The sequence below is a fragment of the Azolla caroliniana genome, unplaced genomic scaffold (genome assembly GCF_043228905.1).
Source record: "Azolla caroliniana isolate FFs.n. ecotype wild unplaced genomic scaffold, voAzoCaro1.0.p SCAF_12, whole genome shotgun sequence".
Classification (NCBI taxonomy): Eukaryota; Viridiplantae; Streptophyta; class Polypodiopsida; order Salviniales; family Salviniaceae; genus Azolla; species Azolla caroliniana.
The window spans coordinates 17,174,722-17,197,409 of record NW_028230447.1 but is presented as its reverse complement, the minus strand read 5'-3'; the positions used below and the strand labels follow the sequence as shown (position 1 = coordinate 17,197,409).

At 41.6% G+C, this 22,688-nt stretch overlaps 2 protein-coding genes and 1 long non-coding RNA gene across 4 annotated transcripts in view; 1 reads left to right on the top strand and 2 right to left on the bottom strand.

Moving 5' to 3' along the window:
• Positions 1-10,050, top strand: part of LOC147857274 (uncharacterized) — a 45,222-nt gene extending 35,172 nt beyond the window's left edge. Inside the window, exon 2 of the long non-coding RNA XR_015530556.1 lies at positions 9,991-10,050. This is a non-coding gene — a long non-coding RNA (uncharacterized LOC147857274). The remainder of the gene's footprint in view (positions 1-9,990) is intronic.
• Positions 6,836-10,670, bottom strand: LAP3 (Calcium-dependent phosphotriesterase superfamily protein). The gene is made up of 4 exons (XM_087328058.1): positions 9,783-10,670; positions 8,858-9,025; positions 8,419-8,577; positions 6,836-7,214 (listed from the first exon to the last, which is right to left on the bottom strand). Exons 1-4 carry the CDS (start codon positions 10,568-10,570, stop codon positions 6,971-6,973), a joined length of 1,359 nt encoding a protein of 452 aa, XP_087184184.1. The 5' UTR covers positions 10,571-10,670; the 3' UTR covers positions 6,836-6,970.
• Positions 10,671-14,155: 3,485 nt separating this feature from the next.
• LOC147857272 (U-box domain-containing protein 24-like) lies at positions 14,156-22,268 on the bottom strand. Of its 2 annotated transcripts, XM_087328363.1 has the most exons (4): positions 22,173-22,268; positions 20,667-21,935; positions 19,791-20,091; positions 14,156-15,900 (listed from the first exon to the last, which is right to left on the bottom strand). In XM_087328363.1, exons 2-4 carry the CDS (start codon positions 21,915-21,917, stop codon positions 14,297-14,299), a joined length of 3,156 nt encoding a protein of 1,051 aa, XP_087184489.1. In that variant the 5' UTR covers positions 21,918-21,935; positions 22,173-22,268; the 3' UTR covers positions 14,156-14,296. The 2 variants fall into 2 exon arrangements, with proteins under 2 accessions (XP_087184489.1, XP_087184488.1); XM_087328362.1 differs by lacking the exon at positions 22,173-22,268 and having other exon boundaries at positions 20,667-22,149.
• Positions 22,269-22,688: the final 420 nt, after the last annotated feature.

Below are 22,688 nucleotides of genomic sequence, written 5' to 3'. Positions count from 1 at the left end.
TAACCATTGAATTGACCAGAAAAGTACTCTTTCCCGCCATCCGACCGCAGGCACTTGATCTTTCGTCCCGTTTCCGTTTCCACGAACCCTTTGAGGTCCCGGAAACAATCGAAGACTTCGCTCTTCCTCTCAATGAGGTAGATCCACGTGTGCCACGTGTGGTCGTCGATGAAGGAGACGAAATATCGGCTCCCACCAAGACTAACGTTTTGTGACGGCCCCCATACATCGGAGTGTATAAGGTTGAGCTTATTCCGGCTCCGGTTTTGCTCGTTGGGGAAAGGAAGTCGGTGTTGCTTCCCGAGCTGGCAGGCTTCACAAATTTGTGCCTTTCGGCCACTAAATTTGGGCAATCCGAACACTACCTGTTTCGATTGCAGATCTTGAAGCCGTTGGTAGTTGATGTGGCCTATCCGCTTGTGCCACAAGTCGATGTTCGACTTGGTTTTTCTTCCCTTTGCGAACATTGCGGTGCCGCCGTCAGTGGAGTCGAGGGTGAACATCCTCCCGTCTTTGCGCCCTTGCGCAATCACACGGCCTTCTTCCTCAATGAAGCACCCGAGGTGTGTAAACTGAACCTCCATCTCTTGGTCGACGATCTGTCCGATCGAGACCAAGTTCTTCGTGATTGTCGGAACGTGCAGCACGTTCATGAGTTTCCCTTTCTGCCCGACATGGCTAAGGGGAACTTCTCCGACATTCGCGATCGGATGTGGAGTGTCGTCTCCAGTTGCAACTACTCCAGGTTGTATCGGTTTTTCAAGGTACGAGAACCACTCCTTATGGCTCGTCATGTGGTTTGACGCGCCGGAGTCTACGTATCACACCTCGTCCGATCTCGGGGTGATCCGTTTCATTAACTTTGTTTCGTGTCTCATCACGAAGGCAGACCCTTCTCTGGCTCTCCCGGAGTCTTCGGCGTAGTGTGATCGCTGCCGATTTCCCTTGTCGGTATGTCCGGAGCCGTTTCTAGAACCGGTTCTCTCCGAATCGGCGCGCTTCTTCCAGCACTCACTTTCCCTGTGGCCTTTCTTGCCACAATACCAGCACTCCGCGATGGCCTTCCCTTGCCGGTTCTCATCGCTTCGACTCCCCTTGTTTCCGGAGGGTCCGGAGTTGCTGTCGGCATCATTTCGGTGCCTTCTTCCTTGATCTCGTCGGCCGCCTCCATTGCGCGCCGACTCGCCTCGTCCTCCACGTCCACGGGTCCTATCTCCCTCCGTGTACAGCATTTTGCCGTCGGTGTGCGTGCTTGTAGACGCACCCGCGTGGTTCTCCTCTACCAGGAGCATTGACTGTAAGTCTAAAAAGGACGGCGTATTCTCCCGGGTACACACAGCCGTCCGGAACGCTCCGAACTTCGACGCCAAACCTCCGAGATAGATCTGGACCATCTCGCTCTCCTCGATGTTCATCTCTATGGAGGCGAGGGAGTCGCAGATATCCTTGATCTTCGAGGTATAGTTCACCACCGACAAGTCGCGTTGTCGTAGGTTGCTCAACTCCTATCGGAGCTGAAGCTTCTTGGCTATGGTGCTCGCGGCGAAGATCTTCTTCAGATTTTCCCACGCACCCTTCGGCGTCTTTGCATCCCGAACATAGCTCAATAGTTGTTCGCCCACACACGACGCGAAGCAGTATAATACCCTGCTCGCCAATTGCTCCCACGACGGGAAGTCTCTGTGTGTCGATTCGGGTGCCGCATCATTAGCTCCTTCGACATAACTCCAGTAGCCGTGCCCGAGCAGGTACTGGTGCATCTTGTAGGACCAAGACGCGTAGTTGGTTCTGTCGAGCTTCTCTGTTGGAAGCGAGCTCGCCATGCCTCTATCCATCGTTCTTCTTGTTCTTCTTCGTCAAGCTGTGTCGGCTACAGAGAGGTTCTCAACCCTCGCGCTCTGATACCATGTAAAAAGTAATGTGCAGAAGCAAGTATGAAGACCGAACAGAAGGAAGAAAACTCAGGTTTAATGGAGAGCTTGAGCTTACGCAGTATACGCGAGAGAGATAGAGAGAGTGAGAGAGAGACAACACAAGAACTATATTCAACAAAAGATCTCGATTTACTACTCTATACATATGTGTGTTCCATGAACACTTTTATACAAGTCCTCGAAGTACTGACCGTACTTCAATGCTCTTTAAGAGCTCCTACACTAACTCCCAAATATATTCCTCACGGAATATCTTTCCTAACGGCCTCCCGGTTTACGCACTCAGCCTAACCGATCCGGTCCTCGGCTTCTTCAGCTGATCCGACCGATGTTGAGCTTGTCTCTCAACAAAATGTGATTGTGAAGTTTGGATGCCCTTTGCAGTTAATAAGCAACCAAAGATCTCACATTTTAAACAAAGTCGTAGCACACCTCCTCATCGAATTCTTGGCCGTTCATTGAAAAAGCTCACCCTACTACCCTAGGTGCAATGAGCAAGGAAAAATCTCCAACAAGATGCTTTGTAATGTCCTTACAAAAATTGTGGTAACATCTCAATATGATTGGAGCACCAAACTCCATGCAATGTTATCGGCTTTTTGAATCTCTTACAAAGTTGCCACTCAACAAACGCCCTTTAAACTAGTGTACATACAAGAAGTTGTCATCCTGATTGAATTCCTTGTACCTAGTCTCCGTATCTCTGTCCAAAAAAGATGGGACGTTGATCTCCTACCCTCCTGCCTAAAAAACCTTGTGCGCCTAATAGAAAATCGAGTGTTAACATTTCATGCCCTACTTGAAGAAAAGGAAAACTAGAAGGCATGGCACGACAATAAGGTTAAAGACAAGGATTTGGAAAAGGGGACCATGGTCCTAAAATTTGCCTTCCAAAGACATAAAAAGCAACTTAAACTATGAGGGAAAGGACCATACATTGCTACCACCATTATCCAATGGGAGCATGCATGCTACGAATGCTTGAGGACATTGACCTCCCAAGGTTTGTCCATGGAAGTAAGTTAAAGCACTTCTACATACCTCTAAGATTAGAAGCCTTACTTATCCTATGATAACATGACATTCAAATATGATTGAAGAAGTTTGTAGCATATGCAACACGACTCGAAATTGACCTTCGAGATGCCCAAGATAAACTTAAATGCCAAGGTCAAACACCTTATCGGAATATCAACCATGACTAATGTTGAACCCCCTATCCTATATTTTCCATGCCATATACAAGAGGTAACCTTCTAAATTGTGGTGGACACTGGAACCACATCCACATTAATCTCATTTGATACTTGGGAATGCCTTGGATGATTCCCATTCTTGGATGAGTGCCATGACCAATAATGTCATGTTGTTTGGGAGCTTTCACATGCCTAGATCAATTGGCCTTGGGATTGATTTCAATTACCTCTTACATCTTACCTCCAAAGGTCTTATACATGGTTTTCCTATTGGGACAAGACTTGTGTTGTGCCAACCAATGTACGTTCGCCCCCCAACAAATGTGCAATCTACTTTCAAATTGAAGGAATCAAGGAAGAAGAAGAAAAATGACGCAACTAACGGCGCTTGTGATAAAACCAAACATGGAAAAATTGTAACAACACACATATAACCCAACTTGAACAACAACTACCACCCTATGCAAATTTGGGTCCCACGAGCTAAACTATTCCCTTCCTCAATGGCTGGACAATGATGGATCTCAACCACTTACTTATCATTGGCCTCTTGGTACCATTTACATCATCCAAAATAGAAAGGAAATGAAAGATCATGGATCTTCCTCAAAGATATACAATAACCATTTTGTTAAGTGCACACATTGATATCAAGGAAAAAGTGCACACTTAGGGCTTTTTACATGATTTTTTTTTTCTTTGCACATATTGAGAAAGCACAATCCCCACAACCACTCTAATCAATCCACAATTATGATCAAATCCGCCTTGTTGCATGTTGTTGCTCACCACGTTGCTGCATACATCGCTCCTAAATTCTTCTCCAGGTATACTAACTTTGTGTACATGCCCACAACGGATTTTGGTTACTAAACCATGCATAGAGAAACAACTAGATCTTCACAATGATACCAATGGGATTTTTATGGCTTAGTTATCTTCTGCATGCATTGGAATCCATATGTTGAATTCAGTTTATGTACATGCTAATATGTCGATTAGATGCATGGAGAGAACGCTAGCCAGATCCATATGTCCACAAGGGGGGTTTTGGTTGCTAAGCCAAATGCATAGAGAAAAAAGTAGCATTTAAAGATGACACCATCTTTTTTATATAGCTTACTTATTTTCTACATGCATTGGAGTCTATATGCTTATTTGGTTGCTAACAAATACATAGAAGTAAGTTATAGATCGATAGCATTTTCAAATTGCATTGTAAATCCTTGTATGAAATAACCACCATTGAGAAATATGTACATGTGCTATGAATTGTGTTTTGCTATATAAGATTGACATCCACAACATGGAGTGCACATACACAGTATTGAACAGTGAAACACAATTACATGGTATTTGATGTCCTCTTCAAGTTTGAGATTTGATTTTTTTCTTTGTATTGATCTATGGGGTAGCCTACTTGAGCTAAGTTCCCAACATTTCCTTGACTACTATGACCTAAAAACCAAGTATGTAAATTTTGATCTTAGCATGTTAGGAAATGACACACATCCATAATGCAATGTCAAATTCCAACTCATGCAACCTAATAAGGATGACACAAAGGAGACATTGTCGATCACTGAGATAGTGATGGAAATAAACAAAGCATACAAAGGTTGGTTAACCCTTGGCTACATACATAATTAAATCTAAACCAAGGCCAATGTGTCAACCAATTAGGTTTGTTGAGAATCAAGCTCAACTTGGTCTAGTGTGTGAACTCACCTTGAGAGTGAATAGACACTCCAACGGTCAAGAGTCACCATTATGTCACCTCTTTGTATTCTAGCATTTAGTATGAGTCATAGAATCATATTCTATGACACATAACTTATGAGCTTTCACATTCCCCAAGCTCCATGAGTCTTGTAGTTAATGAAGAGAGAGGGTGACTATATAAAGCACCCTCCTCCCACCTTGTATCAAGTTGAGTCTTTCTCCTTTGTTAATATAATCTACCTTGCATATACTTTGTGTCTTACTCCTTGTCTCTCTCTCTCTCTCATACACACACATAGTTCACACCTATTCCGCTACACAAGAATCATACCCGATTCTTTACAAGGTTCAACAACCACCTCAACCACTATGCCCCCTTTGTAAAGATTGATCTTATCATGTTAGGACATGGCAAACAACGAATATCCCTACAACTTAAAGACGTAGAAAATGAGATAGACCTTTTATCCATTCAAGATTCTCGTGAACAATATATGATGCTTTGTTGCTTGAAATGAGAACCATAATATAGAACAAACCTCACTAGGAGAAGCTCTCCTAGCTAGGTTCAATTCTATAGAATGTGGGTTAGCAAGAGGGATATGCATTAACTTGTTCTAATTCATCATCAAATTCCAACTTCAACATTATCATAATTACTTTAGGTAGATGGATCTCAATGGTAGCCTTCTAATGGAATTGACACAATAGTGGTCTATTATTCCATTGGTTGAGACTTCCTCATCGTTCTGTAAGGATTACTCAAATTTTCTTGCTACTTTTGAGGCCACCTTTTGTGAGTCTAATAAATGAAGCACCAAGGTTAATACATTCTATAGCATTGGCATCCTTAGTATACACAAGGAAATTCCACCAATGCACTTATGATGTCAAGTGGGAGGAGTGTGCACTCATTGTCCAATTCCACATTATTTAACCCAAAGCAACATGAAAAGCCTCTTACTCAACGCCAACAATCCAACTCCTTTGAGCAAATCCATCATCAAGGTGATAACAAGTTGTTCAAGTTTTGCTAAGTGAAGAGCTTTACTTTATCATGGTGGCTACCATTTTCCTCTCATGTCTTGGTGGATTCCACTCCAACTCATGGTGATAAGATGGAGGTCAACATGTATGAGTTTCAAACTTGATGGCCATCAAGAGCCAACAACAACAACAATGCTCTATTACGATCTTCCTTTATTATAGCACATCTAGCCATATGGTTCATCTTCATCCAACAAGGGAAGGATGATATGTCCCACTATACTAGGAACCTTGTCGTTGGACATCACTCATTATCATGATTGTGAAGGTTTTGGTTGTTGAATCATATCTAAGTCGAAACTTATGACCCTCATATAGCAAATCAATACCAAAGCCTTGTATAGTTACGATCAGTTGAAGAGCCACATCATGCTTCATCGACACCATAGATATGCTTGGCAAGCAAGTCTCCCACACGTGAGAAGATCCACTATTATTCCAATGAAGTTGATTGACAAATGATCCATATCTTCTTGTGATATTACCCACATGTTGACATTAACCTATATGATTCTATATTCAAGCATGGTGCAAATATATTTTCAATCAAGTCTATCCACACAAGTTGAAATGGTAATGCTTGTTACTAATTGTATAGAAATGATATTCACCTTAACAAAGATTGAAAGAAATTTAAGTTATTCTTCCAAGTTTCCATTGCTACTTAGAAATGATAAGGCTGAATCAATTCAATTACATAGGAACGACATACACTTCCATCCGAAGTGTGTACGGTAAAGGAATATGTTTTGAAATGTTGTTAATAAAATGAGAAATAAGGACAACAAGTATTGTAATAATGCTTTTACTAAGAAAAATAGCCACACTTTACCCAATATATCTATCACTACCTTGACTCTTTCATCAAACAATAAACATAATTTTAGCGTATGATGACATGTATTGCGTGTTTAAATAACTTTGACACTGATGCACAAAGTCAAAAAAACATCCACTCAATAGAATTTATATTAATTTCACTTGTCTTAATAATTTTGATTTGATTCTCAGAGCAAGAAAAGACTCCAAGGTAGCATGGAGAAATCAAGAGATGCATAAGTTAATCCTATTTTACTTGGAATAGGTAAAGATAGCAATTTGTTTGTGATGAACTGATCCAATCCAAAGGGTGTCATTCTTTTGTTGAACCTCACTCACAAGTTTGACCGTCTCTCCATAAGTATCCTCGAGTGAGTCGACAATATTTCCTTGTTCATCAAACAAGGTGATCATCGTGAACATGCGCATGCCGATAATTTTGTAAAGGATACTAATTGGAACTGGTAATTTGAAGAAGACCTTTCGAAGCCACGGCCTATTAGAAAACAACAAATCCACTTGGTAATACACAACTAAAGAATAGAAATGGTATTTAATATGAATACATAATAGCTAATAAAGTTATTTCTTACAATGTAGTGGCATTATGTTAGAAATAAATCACTTTATGTATCATCTACAAATAAATCAAATTTTCTTATCGATTGACTGTTGACAAAGATAGGATACGAAGCTTTAAGTTATTAGAGTGAGATACATGGGTGAGCTGAGGGAGGAATTGGTAGATGAATGATATGGTTTCATGAGAGATATAATGAGAGGTTAAATAATAAGCATAAGTGAGGAAGATTCCTTCAGAAAAATCATCCTCATTTATTTTTGAATGCATACTTTTTAACCTTGGCCAAACGTGGTCTAATGTCCCACCTCCAACCTGTGGATGGGCACTTACAATGTCCAACCTTGACCCTTGTGCCTTTGACATGATCCAAACATAGAACAACTACACTCCTAAAAGTAAGACACCATAGGTGCTCACCTCAATTTGAGCTCATCGAGATAGTGCATTGTGGGTGCCCCATGCAAGCATCAAAGGCTAGGCAAGCACCTATAGGTGCACATTTGGAATATGTCAAAGGTCAGGGGGAAACTACAAAGCGTCTTTGTCCATCTTGTTGGGTCAAAGGGCTCAAGAGGCTACCAAATTACCCAAGTTCCTCTCATATCCCCAATGTAAGGTTGGGAGGGATCAAGTGACATTGTATGGGGTGTGTGTCCGGATCAAGTCTTGGGAAATCAACCATGTCAAAGATTTCAAGAGGAAATGCAAAAGAGTTACATAGAGGGAGAGAGATAGTTTTAATGTTCATGCAGAGGCCAATTGCGATCTTTGAGACAAAGCCTAGCCCATGGTGAGGATCAACCTTGGGTTCTCCCAATTATATGTAGGGGAGAGAGAGAAAGAAAGAAAGATTAACGTCTTCTAAGGCCAAATTTTGGCCCATGAAAAGAAGTTGTTTTGAGAGGACTTGAACTCACGACCTCTATTTGCAAAGAGGCATTTGAGAGAGAGAGAGAGAGAGAATAAAATGAGTATGCATTTCATGTGTACCTTGCACACTATGACGAGAATGCACTATGTACAATAAGTACATACGTACTTATTTATGTATGTGTGTACATATGTTGGTATGTATGTATGTATGTATGTATGTATGTATGTGTATGTGTGTGTGTACCTCGTACTAAAGACTTGTTGAATACGGGTGCGACAACAATCGATGGCGACCCAAAACTGACCGTCCTCGTTGATGCGCACGTTGTCCGGGAAGCCCGGGAGGTTCGCAAACACCTCCACCTTCCCTTTCTTCTCTCCTTCCAACCAATACCGAAGCACCCTACACCATTCACATACGACACACCACCATAATATATATGCATTATGCATGTATACATGCATGCACACATAACATATTATATACATACATACATACATATATATATACATACATACATACATATATACATGCATAATACATACATACATACATATATACATGCATAATACATATATCCGTATGTCATGTATGTACGGTTACGACTTATGTATTCATAGTATGTTCAAAAAAGAGATCATATAGTACAGATACGCCTTTGATTTTATTTTTTTGAGTTTACCGGCAGTTGGCGGTCTCCGTCATGAGCAGAAACGATTCGTCGCGTGAGAGCTGAAGGCCATTGGGGAAGGACAGGCCGGTGAGCACCACGCTGGTCTGACCGGCTACCGGGTCGTAGCGGAGGAGGCGACCGGTATTCTCGGTCTCCAGCAGGATCCTCTGGTGGTCCCTGCACAAATGAAGAAAGGAGCCGAAATTTAATTTTAATTAATTAGTTAGCTAATTAACTCAACTAATTATTCTTAATTCGAGATTAATTCATCAACTCGGTCCGTGATTTATTCTGTACTTCCCCGTTATTTACATTTCTGGGCCTCCTCAGCATTTATTTACCGGAAATACCCCTCCCGGAATCTCGCCTTCTCCGCACCTTAATCATGCCTTAATCTTACCTTAATGACGCCTTAATCCTAAATTTCAGCCTTTTAATCCATTCGCTAATTCTTCCTGTCGATTCTCATCGACCTGGGCCTTCCCATACCCTCTGCAATTGTCATCGCTCGAACTAGACCTTACTCCAATCACTCAATTCACATCTTCATGAATACATCACTAATCACTCTTAACTAGATAGATAATCCATCACCTAATCATCCCTCTAAATAATTACATACTAATCAGCTGCTCTTGCTGCCTCCATCGATCTCTAATCGCCTTAATCCATCGCTACCACATCTGCTAATGAGCCGTTAATGACGACTCCATCCATGGCTAAGCCAGCCACCGCAGCAGGCGAGCGCAGTCATTAATGACGGATTAATTAAAATCCGTCAGAAAGTCGCTAATGATGGATTGATTAAAATCCGTCAGAAAGAGTGGTGGACACAACTAAAACAGCGTCTTCTTCGGCTCATCCGGTTCCGTTGCGTCTCTGTTTTTCTTTTTTCTTAGCCATTCATGAAACATTTAGGGTTTAGGGTTTTTACAGGCGGTTGTGGCGGGCGCTGCTGTCGGTGAAGAAGATGGATCCGTTGCTGTGGATGTCGAGATCGTTGGCGAACAAGATGTGGTCGGCGTCTGCAGCAGAAGACAGGACTCGGGCGACACCGCCGAGGGGGCCGACGGCGAGGAGGCCATAGTAAGAGTCTGTGAAGTAGAGCCACTGCTCATCGCCGCCGGCCATGGCCACAGAAGAAGCAGAAGCAGAAGCAGAAGCAGAAGCAGAAGCAGAAGCAGAAGAAGCAGAAGAAGAAGGCCGGCGATGGTGGAAGCGCAACCCTAGCGGGCGCCCGCACATCTTCTCCTGCCGAGCTAGGGTTTCCATATCCACCTGCTTCTTCTGTTTCTTCTGCTTCTGATCTTGGCCATGGGGGCCATCGGGGCGGGCGGCCACGCAGCTCGTGTTCCACCGGAAGGACGGCACCGCGAAGAGCTCCCATTGTCCGGCCGGCTCGGACCACCGCACCACCCGGCCATCGGCCAGCCCCGTGTATGGCCCCCCTCCCCTTGGGTCAAACTCGATCGACTCCGGCCCGTGAATCAACCCCTTCGAGTGGAGCACCGACCCCCGGAGGCGGCTCCCCGCGTCCCTCGGCCACGAGCCCATGACCGAGTCGTAGGGCGCGATCGGGTGCGACATCGGACTGTACCGGCTCGCGAATTCCCCCAGCGGCCCCAACGAGAACGGGTCCGCCGACACGAGGAGCGCGAGGAGGCCGAAGAGGAGCACCCATTTGTGGCCAAGTGCCCACTCAACCACCATGTTGCCCTCCATGCCTTTGCCTCTCTCTCTCTCTCTCAAATCCAATCAATTTTGTTGTGTTGAAGAGTATGTATGTGTCTTTGTTGTGAGGTAGAAGAGTGTCTTGTAATAATAATAGTAGGGACAAAATGGGCCCAAAGCACTTACAATGCATGCAATTATATAGTAGTAGAAGTTGTGGGTGAGTGTGATAAGGGCATTTGTGTAATTTTTGTAAAATATGTGTGTGTGTGTGTGTGTGTGTGTGTGTGTGTGTGTGTGTGTGTGTGTGTGTGAGAGAGAGAGAGAGAGAGAGAGAGAGATCTCCCTCTCTCTCTCTCTCTCTCTCTCTCTCTCTCTATTCAATTCTTGTTGGCCATACCCCTTCCACCTCTACATTTCTTGCATGACCACCTTTTTTTGTGTATTGTTCTATTGGTCCCTTTTTTTATACATATACATATACATATATGTCTATGTATATAAGAAACACATCCCTCATATCATGCCTCTCATGGGGAGAGCCTCTTCTTCTCGATCCATTGACTACCTACCACACGCGCGCGCGCACAACCGAAAGAAGCCATGGGATGGGGCCTATCCAACTCTAGTGAAAATGCTTCCTCCGTTCGTTTAATCTTGTTTCTTCCAACGTACGTGCACACACACTAACCATCTAGCACCAAATGACACCAAAAGAAACAAGAACCCTGCCCATTACATTTTGTGCACTTCGTCTTCCGCCCATCCTCTTTCACTTCTAATGACCTTGAACCTCATAACTTGACAGTGTCTTGATTCATGTCCATGGAAACATAGCCCCATTGCATAGCCTTTTTTTTTATCTTTCATTGGCTATCACAAGCCTACTTCATCCCATAGCATGTCAAAGCATGCGCTCGTATGGTTCACGCGCATTTTTTGTCCAATGCCCTCATCAAACTCAACCAAACAACAGTTTATTAAATTTCTTGTTTCTTTCTTTTTCTTAATTTTCTTGCTTCCTTTTTTGGGTTACACACATCGAGCTTGTTACTCGCTACTTCTAACTTTTTTTAACGCTCGAGTAATTTACTCGAGCCACGGAATTGTTGCTTGCTCCTAAGACTCATGAAATTGTTTTTGCAATGAGAAATGAGTCAATGAACCACACAAGCCAAGATCGTGAGGAGAATTTCCTGAAAAGATTATCTGCAAAATTTATGAAGAATGTATCTGGCGCGAGCACTTGGGGGAGGGAGGAAGGGAAATTGTAAAATAAGTGTGGGACCTTACTTTTATCTTTTACCGAAATATTAATGTTCCACATGAATAAGAAGTTAATGTCATAGATAGAATAACGTTATTGGCGTCATGTTGTCATGCCACCAGCCAGGTGGATACCACGCCATCGGCCATTGGCCATCGCTCGATCATCCATGTCATAATCAACCCTTTCACATTGGCCAGAAATGTTGAAGTGGACAAAAGGTAGGAGAAAAAAGAATATACAAATATACAAAAGAAAAAGCAAAGGTGCCTTTAGGAAAGCATTAGACCTTCCAATAAAAAAGAGGTTTTCAAAGGTCACATACAAAGAAGACAAATCAGCTTGAAAGTTCAGTACCTTTGTGAGAGTGGTTAAGAGTACTTGCTTTGTTTAACAAAATAATTCATCCTCAGAAGGCAAGTAGAAGATGTTGCACTTCAGCAAGGATATTTTTGAACCCATCGTGAAGTCGCAAAGCTGGTGGGAGACAATTTCAACCAGCATGTTCATCTCATTTGGTTTTTGTTACAATTGTATAGTTGAGTTCTATTTACTGTTACTATTTCATGGTTTTCTTTAACAAGAGAATTCATCCTCGGAAAGCAAGTAGAAGATGTGGCATTTCCGCAAGGATATTTTTGAACCCATCGTGAAGCTGGTGGGAGACCATTTCAACCAACGTGTTCATCTCGTTTGATTTTTCTTACAATTGTATAGTTAAAGTTTTGTTTACTATTACTATATCTTTCATGGTTTCTTGAGGACCCCAAAAAAGCTTGTACTACAATTTTATCTCTGTTTGTGGGAGCATAAACCTTGTGAAAACCAATCATTGTAAACCTCATCCTTTAATGAAATATATGGGTTCTATTCTGGGGTGGTATATGTCTGTGAACCATTTGTACCGTTTGATCATGGGCATCAAAGTGCTTAGAAATTCTAAATGCTTGCCCTTCATTTAGATCACTTGCTAGAGAGAGAGAGAAAGAGAGGTAATCTCAAATGTGTTTATGAAGATCCCACCTACCCACACGGATGTAAACAGAAAATCATTGGCTCTAGGACAATAGTTTAAGAAACACAAACACACACAATTAGAAAGTGCGCTGGAATCTTCAAATATGTTTCCGAAGATCTCATTCACACATACAGAGAGAAATTTGGCAAAGTTGATATGATACCTAGATTTAAGAAAATAATGTGTACAAATACAAAGAATTCATGGATCGGTACGCTACATCATCTAAGACAACATGTGTGGGTTTTATGTACACACACACACACACACACAACATTGATATGGCATCAATACAAATATAATACAACAAATGTTTTGAGACATGGTGTTGACAAAGTCTCTGAGGTAGTAAAAGGGTTGGAGCCCTAGTCTATGGTGACAACATATTTATAAAGTATTCTTTGTAATCACACAATTATGGCTAGGTTGTTGGTTTTGTGGATAATGTTTTGAAGGGGCATGCTCCCTTTGTGAGCGGTTGGGTGTGTCAATTTCATCAAGGAGCAAAAGCTTTTGCTAGAGAAAAATTTGCTAAGAAAGTACAATTTTATCCTTAACTATCGTTGTCATTGACCATCATAACCTTTAACAATTCTAGATGGCAATGCCTTTACTATTCAAGACTCCAACATGACTCCCAATACCAAGACCACTCGTTCCCTAGCATCCATTACATTATATTGGATAAGCGCGGACTTTGACAATTCCATTATCTACCCAATTAAAAGGAAATAATTCCATTAACTTAAGTGTACTTTTGGCTTATAACAAAATTGTATTTTTCTTGAACCTTATAATATAATCTATTACTCAAAAGAAATTCATTAGACAGCCCTTATAATTCCATTCATTCTAAAGTTTGTATCAAATCCTTACACATTCTAAATGGCACGCGAACCTATCGTTGATTACATTAACCTATTCTAAATGCTTCAAATTCGAAGGCGCATTTTAGATGGGACATGAACCTTCAATCATAAACATTGTTTTATTAACATGCAAGTGTAGGTTCATTACAACAATATTGTTATTTTAGGGGCTGCATAGGTTATGATTCGACATCACATTAGGCATTGGGCAATAAATACTATACGATGTGGCAGATAATTCGACGGGAATAGTTATTTAAAAATAGCTCCTTGTTATGTAGTTTGAGAACCTTCAAGTTCTCACCAAACATGGAAACACTTGCGTTTCAACTCTCCTTGGGGGTGGAGATTCAAAGACCAAACCCTAATAAAGCAAATTTCTGGGGGAGATATTGAAGTTAGTGTCTCTCTATACATTATTGGTGTGCCTAAAATCAAAATTAAGCCAATTGTGCGAGCTCCACACAAGATTCACTCCCATGTAATGCCAAAGAACCTTGTATATTATACAATGAGGAAAGAATACAAAGCCATCAAATAGGACGGCATATGAACCCTAAGTCACCAAACAATGAAAACCTTCACCCACCCCCCAATCAAAACGCATGCCTGGGTTGAGTGTCTCAAAAGTAAGTAGATTGATTATGTAAAATATCCAAGTGAGCCAAACACCTTGCGGCCAATGACCTCGATGTAGCGCTCCCATTCTGGGTGAGGTCTATAAGTGGCATCTGCGCCTCTACCCCAAACTCCATCCTATATTTTTCTATTCGAAAAGAATGTTCGAGTATCCAAATCACTCTCTCTTTCACACTAGGAGACCCATCACAAAGCAACCTCACAATGGGTCGGAGCCCGTCGGCCTTGGCTATCACGTCAATGCCCTTTTCCCAAGTCTCATCCTTCAAGAGAGTAGACAAAGCACAAAGGGAAGCTTCATGAACCTCATTGATCTCCATCTCATCATCAAGCATTCGTATTAATGGGCCTACCGCCCCTGCTTCTACTAAGCAGAACGAGCCTTTAACAGAGCATACCCCCATGTGAACTCTACACATGGCCTCGGGTTTGCGCAAAAGAAAGAAACACCGGCACCCTGTGTTATCATTCACTATAGGGGTGGTCAGCTTTGCGGTATTCTCGGAGAATCGGCTAAGCACAAGGGCGGCTTCTTTCTTGGCTAGTGGTGACCCGATCGTTAGTACTCGCACAAGGAGCGGGATAGCATTCTTTTGTGCCACTAGATGTTGTAAGCTTATGTTGGATGGTAAAGTAAATCTCATCAAGGCTCGAGAAGCCATTTCCAAGAGTTGGCTTTTAGACCGCCTCAATGTTAAGCTTGACTCGGTGCCCCACTGGAGTATATTGAGGAATGGAGTTAAAGCATTGGCATTGCAGAGCAATTCCGTCAAACGAGAGTCATTTTCCGGTAGTTTGCTAATCACACCGGCCGCCGCCACTTTTTCGTCATCCCTTTCGGATGAAAGCAGCTTCACTAGAGCAGATATGTAGGTTTGTCCAAAAAGCTCCGAGAACTCATCTTTGATCCCTTCTTCTTCAGATAGCTTATACAAGAGCTTTACAGCATTCACCCTAATTTCCACATCCTTGACTTCACAGAAAGGTAATAAAAGCTGATATGCATTTGCTTCTCTCATTTTCGCCCTCACCAAGGTGGCCGTTGGTGGTGATGAGGCCATACCATTAAGTGCCCGCAGAAGGTGTCCTTGATTGATTGGTCCAACCAAATTAAGCAATGAAAGTAGCTGCAATATCGTATCATCCGAATTGAGGATGTTTCTGCTATCCATTCCTGAATCACGAATGTTGCCAATGCCACTTCCTGAATTGGACATGTCGTTGAGACCCTTCTCCGAATCAACAGAGTTGCTGATATTATCTCCATTGGACGCAGTCGCAGTGGCAAGATTCGCAAGTGTGGCTGCAGCAAGTTCTTTCAAGTTCATTGAAACCGACGTGACTGAGACTAAAACCTGCAATAGGGTAGGGATAACCCCTGCATTTATCATTGGGTCTCGATTTTCAGGATGAGTGGAGAGGTTCTGGAGAGCTCCTAAAGCGGCAGTCTTACCCTCAAGCTTCCCAGTAGATATCATTTTTGCTAGAGGTGGTATCACTCCTTCTGTCACGATCATCGCCTTGCTTTGCTCTGTAAGACTCATCCGAGCCAATGCACTCGCCATAAGTGTCCTACTCATATCAGATCCTGAACACAACAAATTAAATTTATTTTTTAGAAAACGTCCTCTACAAATGAGTTATTACTATCAAATACAATAAACAGTGCCAAAACCGGTTTCAAACCTAAGATTTAAAATATTCCACTTTTCATAAATGGTGCTTGGCATCCATATAAATGGATCATAGAACCTCTTTATATTCCATAAATATCTTCTTTAATGCCACACACTTTTTTATTGCAATCTGTGTGAACTATCTAATTACACAAACAACTAGATTTTGATATCTAGTTAGTTGTCAAGTGTAAATGTGGTAAAAAAATATTAGATGTTCTTATTTCAAAATCGTACACATTTAATGTGGCACTCCCTTGAGGACTTGTATATACAAACCACCTAGGAGTAACATTTACAGGGCCTAGGTTCTCCTTACGGGAGGCTGCTTGTGCCCGACTTTCTTGTGGATATGCAGCCCTTGATGCTCTCGAGAGACAATGTACACATTTGCAGTTCCAAGAGCCACAAACTAAGCTGTGGTTATTTGATACATTTGTCACACCAACTCTTCTCTATGGAGAAGAAACGTGGGGAGCGAGACTTAACCAGGCGTCCGTGAACTCAAGAGCCTCAAAGCCCATGACAAGTCATCAATAATGGTTCATGAATCTGAGGGAACCCGAGAGACCCAGCATTGTGGAGACCAATGATGACTCCACACACACGATCGAGCACATTGAAGATGTGGCCTTTCACAACAAGGGTTAAATCAAGGGCGTACTGCATATCCCAATGATCACAAAGAATTTGGTCTCAATTACCAAATTGTGAAGCAGGAATGCAAGTACAATTCAACCACACAGGTGGCCCAGCTAATCGCTCATGCAAGAAGAGAACGTTGCATGTTTATCATCAACACGACCGAGGTGAACACAGCAATGCATGCAATGGGATTCAAGGCCAAGTCCGATATTGAGTTGTGGCACAAAGAGGGTTGGCCACGTAAACCTTGGCAAACTCCAATCTACGCAAATGAAAGCAGTTGTGCACGGCTTGCCACGACTTACTCCGAAAAATCCCGATAATGTATGTGAGGCATGCCAGCTAGACAAGAAACGTAAGCATGCATTCCCAAGCAAGAGGAATGTGAGTAAAGGCATGTTGGATGTCATCCACACGGACGTATGGGGCCCGGCTCAGAATGAAACAATCGGTAGGTGTAATTACTTCATTACCTTCATTGGCAATTATTTGCAGCATACCTGGATATGCCCAATGAAGTTGAGAAGTGAGGTCTACTCTCACTTTCTCAAGTGAAAGAGTCACGCAGAAAACAAGACAAATCACAAGATTCAATACTTACGGTCTGATGGTGACCGAGGATACTTTTTTAGCCAAGTTCATGGCCTACCTTGAAGAGAAGGGGATTTACCGTGAATTCTCTTGCCAATACACACCACAACAAACGGTGTTCCTGAGTGGAAGAATCATACAACTCTTGAGATGGTCTATGCCATGCTGCAGGAAAAGAACATGCCAATCATGGCCGTGTATCTCATCAATGGTTGCATGACTGAGGGTGTCTACAATATGACCCCTCATGAGAAGAATTTCAAGAGAAAACTAAACCTTTCATACACGATGGTTTTTGGCAGCATTGCATACGTGCACATACCCGATGAGAAGATGAACCTCATCAGTTACTCATTTGAGCAAAAAGGTTATACATGTTTTAACACTACCACTCAGCAGTCACAAATAAGCTGAGATGTGGTATTCGATAAAGCGGCATCATGGTATGGCCCGGCATCAAGGAGGAAGTTTATATAATGCAACCACACAGCTATAAATCAAGGACACCTCCGCACACGGTTTACCGATTGAAGAAACCGTTCTACAAATTGAAGCAAGCTCCGAGAGCATGGGATTCAAATATCACATTGTATTGTCATAATATCGGCTATTGGTTGTCAAAATTTGACAACTTGAACTTCCGGAACAATCCCAAAAGCCCAATCTTAGTTATCTTGTATGTCAATGACCTTGTCATCAGTGCAAAAAGCCTTGTCGAAACACAGAAGATAAAAAAGTTGCTTTCAAAAAAGTTTGAGATAGGACCTCAATGACTTACATTATTTTCTCGATATCGAGGTCATTCAAACTCCAAACAAGTTCCTGCTCACAATGACACTACGTGTTGAACCCAATCTAAGTCCATCTCAACACCCCTTCATCAAAATATGAAGCTAAGTGCAGATTCTAGCAAATTTTGCAAGTCAATGCAATATCAACATATAATCAGGACTCTTGTCTAATTTGACAATCACCCAACCAGACCACAGCTACATGGTTAGGCTCCTTAGCTAGTTCATGGAAACCCCCACATGAATCGTGCTTAACATGTTACAATATGTTAGTGTAACACTTGATCGCAGTATCTTCTACAAGCACTGAGTATCACTTTGACTCAAAAGGTTCATGGATGTTGATTAGGCATGTAACGCATCTAACAAGAGATCCACCTCGTGATTTTTATATTGTTATTACACAATGGAACGATCTTCTGCAACAATAAGAAACAGCCAACAGTGGATCTATTGGCAAAGTATAGGGGTGCAACTATAGTTGCATGTGAAGCAGTATGGCTTAAAAGACAGTTGAGAGACTTCAACAAATTGGTCAACGAGCCAATACCGGGACCTCACAGACTTCAATAAACCAATGATGGGATAGAGCACAAGCGAGATGGGGTAAGACAAACACAAATGGTGCCCAGAGCAAAACCCCAATCACATAAGCCTGGCGAAAAACCCCGACACCTCGGGAATTTTGTCAACACTTTCTGGATCGGCAAGATTGACCTTGCAAGATCTAGATAGTGTACATAAGAGCAATGTGACAACCATAGACCTACAGTTCAAGCAACTTCAACCAAGTCACTACACCGAGACAACCAACCTTAAGAGGACACACAATTGATCTTGAGGGGGCATGTTGAGAATCAAGCTCAATTCGAGTGAACATGTGCTTATGGAGAAAAGCAGGATGTGTGAAAAAGTGCGCGAGCACGCGTTATTATAATCTGTGTGAACTATCTCGTTACATGAAGAACTAGATTGTGATCTCTAGTTAGTTATCAAGAGTAAATGTGATCAAAGAATATTAGATATTCTTATGACAAAATCGTACTCAAGTGGATGTCAATGACTAGACTCTACCAACCACATGTAATGTGGCAGTCCCTTGAAGACTTATATATAAAACCCACTTGGTCCACTATGTTCAGTTCATGATTTTTAGTTGATTAATATAGTTTTCTCTTCAGTGCATAAGCTATCATCCCCTCTCCTCTGTATTTTATTATTTCTTGTTGTTTTCTCTTATTCCTTCTCTTGCTCACACACCCACTCTCAGAAATGCACTACACTTCCGCACACCCCCACTGTATGAGCGTTAGCATTCTTTACAAGATTGAATGCGAATGCAAATATGAGGAGTTGCGCAAGCAGTTTTATACTCTTAGCGAGATCTTCACGCATCACTAATTGAGGAACATCAAGATATAATTCTATGATATCGCGATTTTGGAAGTCAGCATAAATTTTTATTGTCCTCCCTAAAAGATCCATTTTCTCACTTTTGTGTTTGCCTAAAAGCTCTACATATGGTTGTAAATTGCTAAGAGAAGTAGATGTAGATTATCTCTTGGTCAGAAAAGAAGTTATGACCTCTTTAAGTTCACTAAAAAGCTTAAAAAAGCAGCAAACAACTTTAAAAGTTGAAACGAAAATAGCACATTCAATTCGAAAATATGTAATGCACTAGAAAGCGTTTCTTGCGTTATTGCTAGTCTATCCCAAATTGTATTGAGGTTTAGTTGTATTAAAGTTTAGTTTTATGAGAAAAGAAAAATGCATACCTTCAAACAAATGTTGCACCAATGGTTTGAAATAATTTGCTTCAGCCATTTGTACTACATTTTGGTTGTCACTTGAAAGGTTGTTAAGGAGTTCTTTCGCATCATGTGTTGCTTCTTGGTCTCCATTGTTCAACATGGAAACCAAAAGAAGAATGCAACCTTGCACTCTCCCAATTCGTTCACAAACTAATGGATCCTTAGAAAGCTCTAAAAGAAGAGCAACAGCAAGCCTACTTTCTTTCACATCACGTGCCAAGGAGCGTACAGCATGGTGAATTGCACCAGCATCAGCTATCTTCTCCTGATCATTTTGTATTTTTTGTAATGAATACAAATGAGATGATTCAACATAGTTTCAAGCTTCACCATATGGCCATGCCAAAGCTACTTTTTCTCTTATAGATCTATGCAGAGGATTATAAAGACAATTGAAACATTGTATCGTGCCTTTTTTTCATGTTTTCTAGATTTAATGGTTTCAAGCTTCACCATATGGCCATGCCAAAGCTACTTTTTCTCTTATAGATCTATGCAGAGGATTATAAAGATAATTGAAACATTGTATCATGCCTTTTTTTCATGTTTTCTAGATTTAATGGTTTTATTCTTTCTAAAGCTACCATAAGTTTCTTTTTCTAAAACTAAGTTTTAAGAGCTTCAGCGGCATTCACTGAAAAACAATTGTAATTTTTTTAAAGGTAGAGAGACCTAATTTCATCCACTTTTCTTCTGTTTTATGCTTAAAGCATTTAGTACTTTTCTTGCATGATGCCATGTAATCTCAGTGGTATATTGTTTCTCATTATTAAATGGACTTGAAAAATACAATTTAATGAAAAGAACTGAAAAAAAACAAAAGAAAAGGGTTCATCATACCTTGTTGATGGCATCACCAACCGCCAAACTATATAGTGTCACCAATGCTTGCCTTCTCACAGTAGGCTTTTGACCAGATAACATACTTGAAATGATTGGGATAAGCCCTTCCTTACGTATCCAAATCTTATGAATAGCTTTCTCTTCACTTAGCTTGTACAACTCCTTCAAGCTAGAAATTTTTTTCTTTTCATCCTCGGACTGAAGCTTATGGGCAGCGGCACCAATGGTGATGGAAATGTTCCGATCCCTCCATTCTCTAATAGAATTGCAAAGAGACACATTTGAATGTATCTCTAAGTTATGAAGCTGAGATTTTGTAATAGGACATACTGTATTTCCTTCCTTGAACCATGCTTCTATTGCACTACGTTCAAATGTCTGACCTGATGCGATCTCTACTGGATCCTTCATTACTTTGTTAGTTAGTGGGCAGTAGAAAGATTTCAATGGTTGTACGAGTAGCCCCATAGTTTTTTTTCTCGCCTTCCAATATTCACTTTCACTTTCTTCCTCACTAATGTGCTGTAAAGAATCTGTCCGACTAAGAAATTCTATAATCTGCTCGAGTTCAGTTGCCTCTGATTGCTTTTTTCCTAGCAATGCCTCATCTTTCTCTTGCTTTAGCTTTTCAAGCTCTTTTCTCATTGATGCTGGACTATTCGACAAGCCGAATAGTTGCATGAATTGATCAATGAAGCTTTTCGCATAATCACCTCGCATTTCTCTCACACCTACATGGAGCTTCTTGACAATGTCTTCTCCTCCAAGAGAAACCTTTAACTCTACCCCTTGCATCTGATTATATAACTCCAAAGTTTTGTCTCGGATTTCCATGGAAACATCGAGGGTTGTGATGGGAATGCCACTAACACATTTTCCGATCTCCTGGATGACATTCTGGAGGCGTTCCACGACACTCCCACAATTGTAAAGCAGATAAATCCTGCTCTTAGTAGTACACTCATTGACCAATTCATTCGCTTTCTTGATTTCGCGTTCTAATGACTCGAGAGCCAATCTCATGGACGGCTTATCTCTCACGTTCTTCTCTTTTAGTTCCACTAGAATAGGGGAAATCCTTTCCAAGTATTGGGACAGATCATGGAAGTTTGACTTCTCGATGAGCACATCCTTCGCCACGAAGGCAGTATCAGCCGCAAGGCGAATTACTCTGGAAAGCATTTCCGAAACAGGGGAAAGGGCCACATTTCCTGTACCTCCCTTGAGTGTGGTACTTCTACCTTGCATATTGTATGTGCTATCCTTCTATATGTATAAAGCATCCATGCGTGTATATCTGTATATATTTTGATGAATCTCTTTTCTTACCTTGCATGCCATGCATCTAATAGTTGGGATCAATGGCTTCTTACCATTCATGTGCGTGCACACATACATACATATTTGACACCTCCTCCTCCTCCTCCTCTTTCTACTTAGTCTGGAACAAAGGATTATACCTCAGAATGGCATCAACAGAGTATACAGAAGAACAAGCTTTACCTTCTTCTTCCATATGCAAGTGGTTAGGCCCCATGCTTCTTGTTCTTTTGTTGTCAAGGAAAAACAGGGGATTCCAGCACAGAGAGAGAGAGAGAGAGAGAGAGAAGATGATGATTTGACCTTTATGAGTTTCAAAGGGTATATATACAATTGTGACCAAGCTAAGAATGAATTATCTATGAAAAATTATCCCAAAATTATCCATTGAAAAAGTCTCATGCCATGTAAGCTAGGTCGCTCCGTATGGCCGTTCTCTGCCCTGTCCCGAAAGCTCTCGATCGGAAACTATTCTTTACCCCTGACATACAGAGAGGCCTCAACTAGCGGCTGATCATCCTTGTTCTTGTGCCGCACGATATATGCTCAATGATCCCAAAAGCTCGATCGGAAACTATTTTTTCCCCTAATACATGAGGCCTCCGTTAGTGGTCGGTCATCCTCATTTCGGTTCGGCTCATTGCCCCGCTTCCCTAGAACGTAAATTTGCACCTTGGCTCTGGAAAAGAAGGTTGTGCA

Coding starts and splice junctions, on each gene's coding strand:
- LAP3 (XM_087328058.1), bottom strand. CDS start 10,570: ATGGAGGGCAACATGGTGGTTGAGTGGGCACTTGGCCACAAATGGGTG. Junction 8,578..8,857: donor ACGGAGACCGCCAACTGCCG/GTAAACTCAAAA, acceptor TGAATGGTGTAG/GGTGCTTCGGTATTGGTTGG. Junction 7,215..8,418: donor CAACAAGTCTTTAGTACGAG/GTACACACACAC, acceptor GTTTTCTAATAG/GCCGTGGCTTCGAAAGGTCT.
- LOC147857272 (XM_087328363.1), bottom strand. CDS start 21,917: ATGCAAGGTAGAAGTACCACACTCAAGGGAGGTACAGGAAATGTGGCC. Junction 20,092..20,666: donor TTGGTGATGCCATCAACAAG/GTATGATGAACC, acceptor CAAAATGATCAG/GAGAAGATAGCTGATGCTGG. Junction 15,901..19,790: donor GGTGCAACATTTGTTTGAAG/GTATGCATTTTT, acceptor TGTTGTGTTCAG/GATCTGATATGAGTAGGACA.